Here is a 12,985-nt window from a genome sequence, read left to right as displayed (position 1 = left end):
GATTGATTGATTTTGTGACTGCAGTACATTGTTTATTGCTTTCATTTTATGGATCAATGGTCTCATTAGATAGGAAAATTCATGTTAAATTGCTGTTTTAAGGGTTGTTTTTAAAAGTCTGGAACGGATTATTCCATTTTGCATTACTTTCTGTGGGAAAGAGCGCCTTGGTTTTGGAAAGCTTTGGTTTTGGAAAGGACTTCCGGAACGGATTAAGTTTGAGAACCAAGGTACCACTGTAAAATTCTTGCCACATACTGGATTTATGTGGTTTATAATTCCCTCCTGATTAGGGAAAACCATATCAGTACCGTTGCTTTTTATATGAACCCTTATATCAATTGCAGTTGTAATCAATGGCACCATTTTTTCCAGTTCTTCAACTACATTTTCAACAAACACTTCCCAATAACTAAGGGTTTATAATCTAATCTGTTTGAGCCAGAATATAAATTTGGTCTGACCTTTTTATTCAGCCCTGGTTTGATTACATGTTGGGGGGGAAAGAATTCAAGAGAATTTTCAATCTGATAAGGGAAAACAAGAGGAAAACTTCACAGGAATTATGGAGGATTTAAAAGGATTCAGCTGCATACAAAAAGATGTATATTAGGGGGAAAATAGCACTAAAATGCTGTTATTTATCTTTTGGCTTGTTCAGATCTTTGGCTTGTAACAGCATAGATAAAGGAACGATAGAGATTAATAGGATTGCCACCTCCCATCTCAGATATGATCCTTAACTTCTTTTAAATCTCCAGGGCAGGAAGTTCTTCAAGTGTGATTTCTCACACAACACATATTGCAGCAGTTCTTTTCCTTGTTGCCTTATGCCAACCTTTGCAAAGCTGAGACTCTTTAGAATCATAGAATCACAGAGTTGGAAGAGACCACAAGAGCCATCCAGTCCAACCCCCTGTCAAGCAGGAAACACCATCAAAGCATTCCTGACATATGCCCACTCAAGCCTCTGCTTAAAGACCTCCAAAGAAGGAGACTCCACCACACTCCTTGGTAGCAAATTCCACTGCCGAACAGCTCTTACTGTCAGGAAGTTCTTCCCTTTTAACAAACTCCCAACCATCGTGAACTCCCTTCCCTTTTAGTATTTCTGTCCATGGGATCTCACCCAGCGTTTCCCTAAGTTTTCTGAAGTCAGCTTTCTTAAAGTCTAGAATTTGAGTCTTAGTATGCTTGGTTGCTCCTTTCCGCTGTATAATAAACTCCAGAAGAGCATGGTCACTCCCACCTAATGATCCTGCCACTTCTACCCCGCTAACCAGGTCATCACTATTGGTTAGGACCAGATCTAAAATGGCTGATCCTCTTGTTGCTTCTCCCACTTTCTGGACAATGAAATTGTCTGCAAGACCAGTGAGGAATAGTCTTAGATGGCTGGGGCTGATGAGTTGTAGTCTAAAACTTTCTGGCTGGCCAAGGTTGCCTGTGCCAATTGCTTTAGTAGAGGCTTTGCTTGGATGTACATGAGGCAGAAGAATGAAATAGGTAGGTGAGCTGAATTTCTTAAGCAAACAAATCCTGTACCTTGTTTAAGAGATAGTATCTTTGCCCACCAGTGAAGGGAGATGCAGTTTTGACTGATGGAGGTGATTTGTTGCTGCTCTTCAAACAGAAGTACATTTTCGCATGCTGGGTGGAAGCCATGTGGGATGGGGTGGGGTGGGGGGTGACCAAAGGCTTCTGCAACTGTTAAGTTTGGTTCAACATGGACTAGGACAAAGCCAGTTGTTTTAAAGGAACCTGATGGCTACAATACAACCTGTTGCTGGTTCAGTGGGAGTGCCAGCTGAGGTTCAGGGAGAGAATTGTGCTAAGTGAGAAATACTGCAGCTGGAATGTTGAGAAGAGCTCTGCTGGATCACACCAGTGGCCCATCTAATCCTGCAACCTGTTCTCACAGTGACCATCCAGATGCCCATGGGAAGCCTGCAAGGAGGACCCGAGCTCAACAGCTAATACAATAAATAATAAGACCCGATACTATAATACTAAAAATGAGTTAAAATCTGAATGGGAATGCTATAAGAAATAAGCATAGTTATAAATGGGAATGCTATAAGAAATAAGCATAGTCAAGCTGTGCTTTGTAAGGTTACCTGTACAGTGGTACCTCTGGTTACAAACTTAATTTGTTCTGGAGATCCATTCTTAAGCTGAAACCATTCTTATCCCGAGGAGTGCTTTTGCTAATGGGGCCCCTCTCTGTGCTCGTGATTTCCATTTGCACCCTGGGGCAAAGTTCTCAACAAGGAGCAGCTGCTTCCAGGTTAGCGGAGCTCGTAACATGAAGCGTTCGTAACCAGAAGTGTTTGTAACCGGAGGTACCACTGTACAGTACAGTATATAAATTATTATTGGGAAAGTTATAGAGGTCCAGACTGCAGTTGTTCCACCATTACCCTGTTCTGTAATTTGCGTTCAGTTCTTTCTTCTCATTTGGAACACCCAAAAGCAATCTTGTGACTCTGACTCAAAAGGTGGTTTGCAGCCAACTTTGACGTTATTTTTCTCTAGCTTCAACAGGTCTTTCCCCTCTGCTGCAGGAAACTGCCTTGGTGCTTGTGCCTCCTTCTTTTGTGCAAGATATTAATGAATGAATCAGGGACAGGGAAGCTCAGAACAGAGTAAGCAACAACAACGTAGCTTTGGGTTGCTTAACCATTATAAAAGTGCAGAGTCGCTCCTGTGGTCTGAGAGGTTGGAGCTGACACCAGGACACCACATGGGAGAGTTTCCAAATGGAGTGACTCAGCTTAAAGCACTGACTAGATGTTAAAGGAAAATCACTGCCTCTTGCTTGATTCCTCCCTCCTTCTGAGAGACAGAGATTTGGCACTCAGGCAGTATCTCTTAACTCTGTCACGAACTTTGCCCTGCATCCCCCAGAGCAGCTGCCTGCCTGTGGGGTTTAATGTCCCACTTGGACCACAAGCCTAGCAAAGCGGTTTAAGGGCATATCACAAGACGGATGAATGTGCATCTTTTAAATTATTTTAACACTTAGCCTCTAAAAGCAGCTTCAGATCAAAGATGCCGACTCTTGAGGCAAAGTGGCTTGAAATTACAATTCCCAGCTAGATTAGCGATGGTCTTCATCTGGACTGGCAGATTTATTCACTGGTGCTTGTTTTTGCTGGCCTGTGGCTCAGGCCTGTCTAATGTGCTTTTTCCCAGAGCAGCACAGGGCAGGCCTGGGATATCTTGGACATTGTACAGTGGTGGTCAGGGGGCTCCTGTTGAGACAGGTGACCAGGCAACCATTTTGCAGGCTGCTTCAAAATGAAAGAGCCAGGCCTTTTGGTCTGTAGGATTTCTATTCAGAAAACTCAAAACATGATCAATGGGCTGTATCAACAAAGGAAGCTTCTGCAACAGACTTGATATCATTCCTTTGCTGATTTGAAATCATATGCATAATTTCTGGGTGCAGTTTCTATTCTTCTTTAATTGATGTGCCTGTTTCCTGTCCAGTATAGCTACTATTTATCTGTACTTGGATGCTTGTATCTCTGCTTCTCTAGGATGATTATCCCATAGCCCCATATCATATTTTACCTTAGAAGTGTACTGTCAATCCCTGGGGTCCAGAGGTTGTTGGGGCACAACTCCCATCATTCCTGGACACTGCTGGGCTGGGGCTGAGAGCTCAGTACCTGGAGAACCAGATTCCTCACCCCTGCTCTATTATTTTCTGTCTGTCTGTGTTGAAGTCATCAAAGTGTAAATATGAATAACAACAATATCCTTCAGGAACTTGACTCCAAATGAAATTAAATCAAAAGCTATCTGAACTTTTGCAGCTCGAAGCACTTGGTTGGTAGGTTGTTGCTGTTGTTGTTGTTGTTTTAAGATAGAGCGGTCTCTCTCTCACACACACATGCGCACCAACTCCAAGTGGCAGTTCATAACTTATCCCTCCTCCCAGAATTCTCGTAATGGAATTATGTTGCTGCTGCTGCTCCTATCCCCCTTGTAGTTTGGATGTTGCAATTTACAAGCCTGGCGATTCCAGTTTTCTGAAGAACAACAGAACACTAAAATTGTTTTCCCAGCCGAGTGGAGAAATTTGTTCTCCCCCAGTATGTTAATGAAAGGCAAATTTTGCAGTGAGTCAGTTTTTACTGTTAGCAAAGCTGGCACTTGGTTCTTAGCCAGTCATCCTTGGAGGGCACCAGGCAGCTTGACTTGCTCAACAGTCCCTCCGTCCCTTGAGACAAAGCCTTCTGCTTTGAGGGAGTGGAGTCAATTCATGTTTCCATTACACAGTGCAGAGAGAGAGAGAGAGTCTACTCTTGAGACATTCTTATCCCTGCAGCAACATCAGACCTACCCAATACTGTGTTAACATTCAAGCCAGTACACATACATTTGCTATGGTGGGTAATTGGGTCTTTCTTTTGTCAAGCTTCATTGTTGGGGCCAGCTTAGAATAGCAGTTCCTTTGCATCCCAGTCTGTGACACAATTGTATGCCGCTGCTGATTGGAGTCCAGAGGGTGCTTCCTGACCTTTTTTTTTTTAAAAAAAGGGGGGGAGCAGGAGGAAGAAGTGGAGAGAAAGCAGCAGATGAAGGCCCTGACATATGGAGCCTTCTATTGGAGGCCAAGGAAAATCCACTTATCCAAACATGAGGAACTTGCTGTACACACTGCAGGTTCAGATATCCAAACAGCTGGACCTAAACTAGCCTTAAACAAGCCTTACTTTATTGTGTTTTGCTGGTTCGCAGCAGCCATTTCCCCACAAACCATGGGGAAGGAGGGGGGGAGATCTAACAAATAAGAGAGCATTTTCCCTTCCTTTTTTGCCTTTTGCAAGGTTTTAGAGGGTTTTCCTGGTTTGTTCGTTTTTAATCATTTGGGGGTCAAAATTCTGCACAGTGGTCCCTTGGGTTACAAACGCTTCAGGTTACAAACTCTGCTAACCCAGAAATAGTACCTTGGGTTAAGAACTTTGCTTCAGGATGAGAACAGAAATCGTGCTCCGGCGGCGCAGCAGCGGCAGGAGGCCCCATTAGCTAAAGTGGTGCTTCAGGTTAAGAACAGTTTCGGGTTAAGAACGGACCTCCGGAACGAATTAAGTTCTTAACCAGAGGTACCACTGTAGTTGGAAACACATTACTGTAGAAAATTTCCCATTGGGAATAATTGACTCGTTATGTGAACACTCACCTAACAAAAAATTCGCTGAGAATGCATTGTGTTTGGATAGTGGAACCTGTGTTACTGAGTCAGACCACTTTTTCATCTTATCTCAGTGTTGCCTATTCTACAGTGGCTCTGCAGCAATTCTGTGAATTGAATTTGGGACCTTCTGCATGCAAAGTTGATGTACTAAAGCTGAGCTACAGATGTGTAGTGAATATGATCTGGATTGAGGCAGGTAGAGGAAGGCTGACCCTTGCAAAGTCATCATAGTATTGTGGTTAGAGTGTTGGACTAGAACCTTGGAGACCAAAGTTCAAATCCACACATAGCCATGAAACATGGGCCAGTCACTGTCTTTCAGCCTAACCTACCTCACAAGGTTGTTGTGAGAATCATATCCTGGGGAAAGTGCATAAAACCACTTATGACTCGTTGAACTCTTTGGAAGAAAGGTGAGGATATAAACAAACTCATAAACAAACATTCCCTCTCCCACCACGAGTTATGGTAAAGCAGTTATTTCTAATGTACCTATTTATGTTTAGAAAACTGGGATGTAAAGACGTTCAGTCAAGAAATGAAGTATGGCAACTGTAATCTTTTGCAAATAGAATACAAGAGAAGCCTGTATGTTGTTCACTTACATCAAGTGTAGGATCAGATCTCTGTTGCATGGTTAGAAACTGTGAGTTAGAAAGAACCAGAATCTACAGTCTGCAAGTAAACAATTTGTACAGCTGCAGTTATCCTTTTATTGGTAATTTAAGCATAAGGAAGTGCCATAGTAAAGTCCCGCCCTTGGCTCCTATGGGAGGAAAGGCTGGATATGAGATTTAATAATAAATTCAATAATAAAACTGTAATTCGGTGAGAACTACATTCTGAAAGGTGTGTGTGTTTTGGGCAGCACCATCCTATGAACTGTACTTGTGAAAGAGCAAAATAATGTTCTCTCCTTTGTAAAGGATGTTCCTTTATGTGGAATTAATCAGGAAAACTTATGTTTTGATTTCTGTTTTAGTTTCAGTGTCTGTTTTGGATTTTGTTATGGGGGCTTGTTATGGGGATGCGTTACTGTAGATTATAGTAACTATTTCTAAATTTGCATCTTTGTATATAAATTAGCATATGCAAATTTTATGTAAACCCACATAGTTGTGGGCTGTGTAGGCAATGCATTTCTTCTTTTTTGGTGATCTCAAGTGGCCACAATAACTAAGCTGTAGTTGAGCACCTGGAAACAAGTGATCCTGATTTCATTAATCCAACCACAGTGGTACTCATTAAGTCTGAAATGGCGAACTGTGGCTTAAGGTCACACTTCTAACCATAGGTAGAAGTTGATTTAAGATTGTGCTTTGTAAGCTCATATTAAACTTCATTTTTCCATTTTGGATATAATGGAATCAGAAAGTAAGAGCTCATGAAAGGAGGTGGCATGGGGAGGGTGTTTCACAAGCCAGAATCTGAGCTTTTGAACCTGGCCAGAATCTGGGGCCCCCTTTTTGGTTTGGTTGCTGCTGCTTCCCAAAACTCCCCCCCCCCCGCCTTCCGCCACTGCACTTTAGCTGCACACTGTTTCGGCCTCTGCCAACAAAGTATTTTGGAATGTAGCAATAGGCTGTGGAGGCCTAGGGCTCTCAGAAGCCCATTGATGCCAGGACTGGAGAAAAAAGGAAACCCTGTGAAACACGAAAAAAGTTTTGAAAGCTGTTTTCAAGGGGGGCACAGGGCGGGTGAGGGAGCCTAATTGAGGACAGCAGCCAGTTCCCCGAGAACAGAGCAGCACAGAAGGATGAGAGGAGAATAGGCCTCTAAGTATCTCAGTGGGAGAGCAATCTTCTGCCTGATGCTCTATTCTTCAGGAACACAAAACAGGCCCAGTGGGGAGGAGAAGGGGTTGCTTGGGATGGTTCCTTGGTGGCAAGAAAACTGGGAGGGGAGGCATGTGATAGGGGGTGAGATGTGGCAGAAGAACAGGCCAGGGGCAGTGGCATGCGGTCACTGGACATGGGGAACTAGGCTAGTCCCCTAAATATACAGTACCTGGTAAATTAGAGTATTAAAGTATTAATGCCTGGTGCCTCCTTCCCAAAGCTTGGGAAGCTTCTGCCTGGCTTAGGGAGTGAGGTGGGATGCTCACAAACACAATGTCCCTCCCTTCCCACAATCGCCTTTACAAGTTGTTGCCTCTGGCCCTAACTGTTCCCTAAAGGAAAGTTTCACTGCACACCAAGTGTGCAGTGTGTGGGGGGGGGAGTGGGAAAGAGAAGAGCACTAGTATGAAACAGGGTACTCATGTCTCACGACCAATGCCACTGTGCCGGGGTTTAAGCACTGCAGTTGTTTGAGGCTACAGGGTCACAGTCAAATCCTTTTTGTGTCATAGCCGAACAGCACAGCCTGAAATGCATATAGTCTAAATAGGCCTAATTTTATAAGGCTATTTCATTTTTCATGGTATTATATATAGCTTCCTCTGGCAATTGAGAAAAAGGTTTTATTTGGAAAGGGCTTTGCCAGGCTTTTTGTTTTTTGCTGAGCATGTTCTCTTTTACTGCTGTAGTTTATATGGTGGTTTTAGAAGGCTTGTTCATCATCTTGAGTGCCTGTGCTGTTCGAAAGACAGCTAACAAATTTTATAAACAAACTAATAAATGTTTTTAATAGGGTCACTGGGTTTATGTTCAGCAGGCTCCTGTCCCTTAAAAGGGTTGTACAGAAATGAAAGTTCTGCTGGTTGCAGTTTCTTCTATCAGTGTAGCTTTGTGTTTGGGAAAAGTTCCCTTAACAAAACTCTCAGTTATACACATTTCTGAAGAGAGAAAGAGAGAGAGAGAGAGAGAATGTGGCAGCCTAATAGAGGACTGGAGAACTTCATGGTTCTAGATCTACCACCACCAGTTAACTGGGAAATTATTTCTTGAAATAGAGGTTTGGTAAGAAGACATGATCTGGATGACAGAGCTGCAAAGGAGGAACAGAAGTTCCATGTGACGTATAGCTGGGTTGAACCATTTCAGATTGCAGATGGGAGAACAGAAGTCTGAGTGCTCCCTCCCAAACAATACTTACTAGCAGTGCCTCCCCCCCCCCCGAAAAGCAGGTGCTGGTACTCACCATGAAATTGTTACAGTAAGTGCCAGACTTTTTAACAAACAACCCCCCCCCCCCAAAAAAAAAAGAAGAAAAAAGAATTGCTGGTACTCACCTGAAGTTGTTACAGTAACTTCCACACTTTTTAACAACAACAAAAGAGGTGGCGGTACTGCATAGCCTTGAGTACCACCTGGAAAAAAGCAGTGCTTACTAGACATATAAAGCTTAGCATGCTGCAGAGAAGGTTGTAGCTTAGCCTTCTCTTTGAAGGTCTCTCCACGCATCACTACCCTTTTAAGCTTTTGCTTTTCTGAGGTACTTTCAGTCACAGAGTGCAAGCATTGTCTTTATTTATAATGCTGGATGACCTAGAACTCTTGAGACCTGTACCAGGAGCAGTTCTGTGTGCCTGACTCTTTACAGGTCCGCTGACAGCTCTTTTGCAGTTCAGTTCCTTCTTGTCCTGAGGAATGAGCTGATCAGATGTACCTGTTAGATGAAAGGAAGGTTGTAAATATTTTTGATGATGTATTAGTTGGAGGCCTCATTTTTCTATTTGGACACTCTGAGCTATGGTTTCCAAGGAGTTTTGACAGAATCGAAGAACCAAGATTTACCACAGTTTATTTCTCATAGGTGTAGCTTTCAAAAGGAGTCCACCGAAAGTCCAAGTAACTACAAGACAGATAAGGCAGATGGGCTCAGCAGATAAAAATATCAACAGATGAAACCTACCCATGCTGTATAGAGCCCAGCTCCAGATTTCTGGCTTTTTGAAGAAGGTTAATTTCTGAACTATTCTTGACCAAGAGTTAATATCTTACTTACCACATACTTCATTTTCTTCCATTAGATGTGGAGCAGATGGCTATTGACTGGCTTACGGGCAACTTCTACTTTGTGGATGATATTGATGACCGGATATTTGTCTGCAACAAGAATGGGGTCACCTGTGTTACGCTGCTTGACCTGGAACTGTACAATCCCAAAGGCATTGCACTGGACCCAACCATGGGGTGAGAATCTTGTGTGTGCGGTTTGTGGATGAAGAATATATTTATTTGGGAAAGATGGAAATAATGTTGCAATTGGTGGTTTATGAACTCAATACCTGGCTTTAGGAGAATGGTGCAGCTTGGAGATAGAGCATTTTATGTGCTCCTTCCCATGAAGTTTTCCAGCCATTTTAAACAAGATTGGCTGGATAAAGTTTTTGAATTACTATTATTTATTTATTTATTGTGATGTAATTGATGCAAAATAGGATTTTTTCCCTGCATTTTCAAGATGTGGTCATGCCCATGTAGAATCCATGAGCCCAGAGCTATAAGTAATGCACTTTTCATGCTTGAATTTTTCTCTTAAATTATCACAGTGTCCTTTGAATAACTAAGTGCCTGTCAATGTGAAATCTAACCAGCTGAGCAGCAGTGAAATGGCATATGAAATGGCAAATACCTCTCTTTCCTTCTGCCCCCATTTGAATTATCGACCTATTAGAAAGCATAACTGAAATAAGGAACATAGTGGGAGTTATTTGGGAATGAATGGCAACTTTATATTCTGAGAGTTGTGGTAATTTGTCCATTTAAGCATGGGCTGGTGGATGGGCGAGTTGATTTGTAGAGTTGATCTTGAACGTTGCCCTGCCATGTCCAGGAATTAGACTGGAGAATCTTTTGAACTTGGGTTCTATGAGATCCTCCTTTGCTGCATCAGCACCTCTAAGCTATCAAAGGAATCCTCCTTCCAGAGAGTTGCTAGCATAGGTCTATGCGTGGCAGGTGATTGATAGTGAAGAAATGTGAAGTCTGAATCACAGAGTATCCTGTGAGCCCAATTGCACACAGTAGCTGTCAGCTGAAGGCTAGGCCTACACAATGTCAGAGCCTCCCAGGCTTGGCCATGACCTGTGGTACCTGGATTTGCCATCAGCTGGCATCAAAAGGTCATGCAGGCTCATAATTTACAACAGGAGTAGCCACTGTGGTGCCCTTCAGATGTTGTTGGACTGGAGCTCCTATCATCTCTGACGATTGGCGATGCTAGCTGGGACTGATGGGAGATGTAGTCCAGCAACATTTGAAGGGTACTATGTTGCCTAGCCTTGATTTACAGAAGGGGTGCATAATGTCTGAACCTCTGATAGATGTGCTCCTGCCTGGAACATGCTATCAATTCCAGTTTCTATGGCTCCTTCTAGGTGTTGTGAACAAAAACTGTTCTTGGGAACGTTAGACCTTTTTTCTCCTGGTTTCCTGGGACACAGTTAGACACTTTCTGCTTCAGCTGTGAGGGTTAGTGCAGCATCAGCATGAGCTGAAATGCTCAGCATGTCTGGTCTTGAGAAGATCAGATGCACTGATACTCTACTCCTGATCCCTAACTATAGAGCTGTCTGGATGCACTGTAGAAAACCACAGAATCTGTGTAATTGGCGCTATATTATGGGATGAGCTGCACATCAGATGTGTAGCTATCCCATTCAGTCTGTACCACATTTAGAGGAGAGTGCCTCACCTCGCTGTGCAAAGGAAAAAGTGGCTTCCCATAGAGTGAACAGCCGCTGTTAAATTTATGGATCCTCTCTGTGGTCAAGGTTCCAAGGATCACACTTCAGTTGCTAGGCATCTTGAAGGTCAGCCAGTTGGATGCCTTTAGTGAAATCCTCTTGGAAAAGAGGGGAAAGATGATGGTCATCTTTGTGTCAAGGCACTGCTGGAACAAACTGAAAATGTTGAGGAAGTTCATGACATTGTAGCTCAGTATTGCGTCTATGCATATTTGGTTGCGCAGATGTTTATATTTCATAACTGACTTTGCAAGAAAGGGTAGAATCATCTTGTCTGGAATGCATAATCTTGCTAAGGGTCTTGACCAAATCAAGGTTGTGCTCAGTTCATACCGTACAAGCATGCATAGAGTTGACCTTGAGCAGATCCTGGGCATGCATTTCCTCTGTGCTGGGGTCTTGCAACTGCATATAGACAAGGCAAAGTGCTCCAGTTCAGCCAGGTCTTGGTAGCTTATATCATCTTAGAATCAAGGAAGGAGTATTTGTTACCCGTTGTCTCCTTCTTCCAGGCACATGCTCTCTGCTTTCTGCCACGTTGTTCTATGTAGCCTTCCCCCTCCCTCAGGCCACCTCCTTCACATTTGCCCTCAAGGTTCAGTTCTCTTACCAAACTTGTCCTCAGCACCACTGGCACACCTTACTAGCATTTCCATTGACACCTGATTGTTTGTGACTCATCATCCTCTGGCCTTGTTTCTCCCCAGTTTGCCTAAAGGAGGTTGTTGTAAGGCCCTCTGCACAGAAATGGGACCACATTTATGTGCTGTATTGTACTTTCTGCAAGACTGGCATTAAATAGATGGTAAATGCTGCTTCTATTCAGCAGCAGTCATAAGAGTAATGGAATTTAGGATGATGGAGTGGCTGGAGCGCTGCAGAGTTCAAGACCCATTGGGGAGGGTAACTGTATACTGTGCAATGCATATGCAAGAAAGAAAGCTTCCTGGCATCCCAGAAGCAGTGAGAAAGGGCATTTTGTAGGGGAGGCGTGAGATGGTGGTGAGGGTGTGTTAACCCATCCACTGCCTGCCTGCTTGGTTAGACTCCCTTGAAACCCAACCAGCCACAGCTGCTTTTCCTCCTCCTGGGTAGTTTCAGGTGCACATTTAGAAGCCGGGTGGGGGAGTACTTTGAGGAGAGGTTTCAGGCATTCAGTTCATTGTATTGCAATTTAAGTGAAAGGAAAGAGTTTATGCTGTGCTGATGAGGCCTTAGAGTGCAGTCCAAACTCCCTTTGTTCTGGGTTTACATGAATTGGGTGGCACCCTGCCTCTTCTCCTATCCAGATTATCCCCTTAGCACATTGATTTGCAGAAAAGCCGGTGGGGGTGGGGTGGATATATTGCTAGGCCATGTTTCCATAAGTGATTTCTTTAGGGAGTTTAGCAGGTAGCTAAATCTTAAGCACATTTACTCAGAAGTAAGTCTCATTGATTCTCCATGGGGCTTACTTTCAAGTATTTAATTTTTAACTCGATCTATGTACAATGGGAAGGAGATCTTCACCATTTGAAGATGAGTGCACCAGAGGGCACTCAGATACTGTGTAAGAATGATTCCAAATACTGATGCTTCCTTTGTGTCAAGCTTGAGGTCTAGTAATCTGAGTGCCCTTGAGGGCCTTGTGGTAGATGGATACAGTCAATCTGGCCTTCTGATATCCTTGTTCTAAACCCAAATAAATTGCCTTTAGAATTGAAGCAAAGAAACAGGAATGGGTGTATAAGTGTGTATTTTGCGCCATTTTGTATCAGGTTGGCTGCTCTCCTGAATACTCAAGAAGCCTCCTTCTGCACTTGATGTGTTTCTTTCCAGTGTGGATGATAGATAACGGTATTTAGAAATGGGTGTTCTGTGACCAAAGCATACCTTAGTCTGCCATCTAGCGTTTTCTGATAGGTAACATGATATAACCCACCCACCACCGTGTTAGGGTTTTCACAAAATAAAAATAAAAGAAATGTGTACGTTATGCTGCTCTAACAATAGGTTTTACACTAGTGGTGAGGCTTAAGAGGATCTCCTCCCTGCTCCTGCGCATTTTTCTCAGGCAAAAGCACGACACCAAAAGCTGTACAGTGGTACCTCTAGTTACGAACTTAAATTCGTTCCGGAGGTCCGTTCTTAACCTGAAACTATTCTTA

At 43.3% G+C, this 12,985-nt stretch overlaps 1 protein-coding gene across 6 annotated transcripts in view; it reads left to right on the top strand.

The window, feature by feature from the left end:
- The window catches only part of LRP1 (LDL receptor related protein 1), a 335,312-nt gene that overhangs the window by 161,644 nt on the left and 160,683 nt on the right, over positions 1-12,985 (top strand). For all 6 annotated transcript variants that reach the window (XM_060272179.1, XM_060272176.1, XM_060272175.1 and 3 more), the window contains one exon: positions 9,120-9,282. In XM_060272179.1, the coding sequence (XP_060128162.1) occupies positions 9,120-9,282 (163 nt within the window). The remainder of the gene's footprint in view (positions 1-9,119; positions 9,283-12,985) is intronic.

This window comes from Zootoca vivipara, chromosome 2 (assembly GCF_963506605.1).
Source record: "Zootoca vivipara chromosome 2, rZooViv1.1, whole genome shotgun sequence".
Taxonomy (NCBI): Eukaryota; Metazoa; Chordata; class Lepidosauria; order Squamata; family Lacertidae; genus Zootoca; species Zootoca vivipara.
This window is presented reverse-complemented; position numbering and strand designations above follow the sequence as displayed.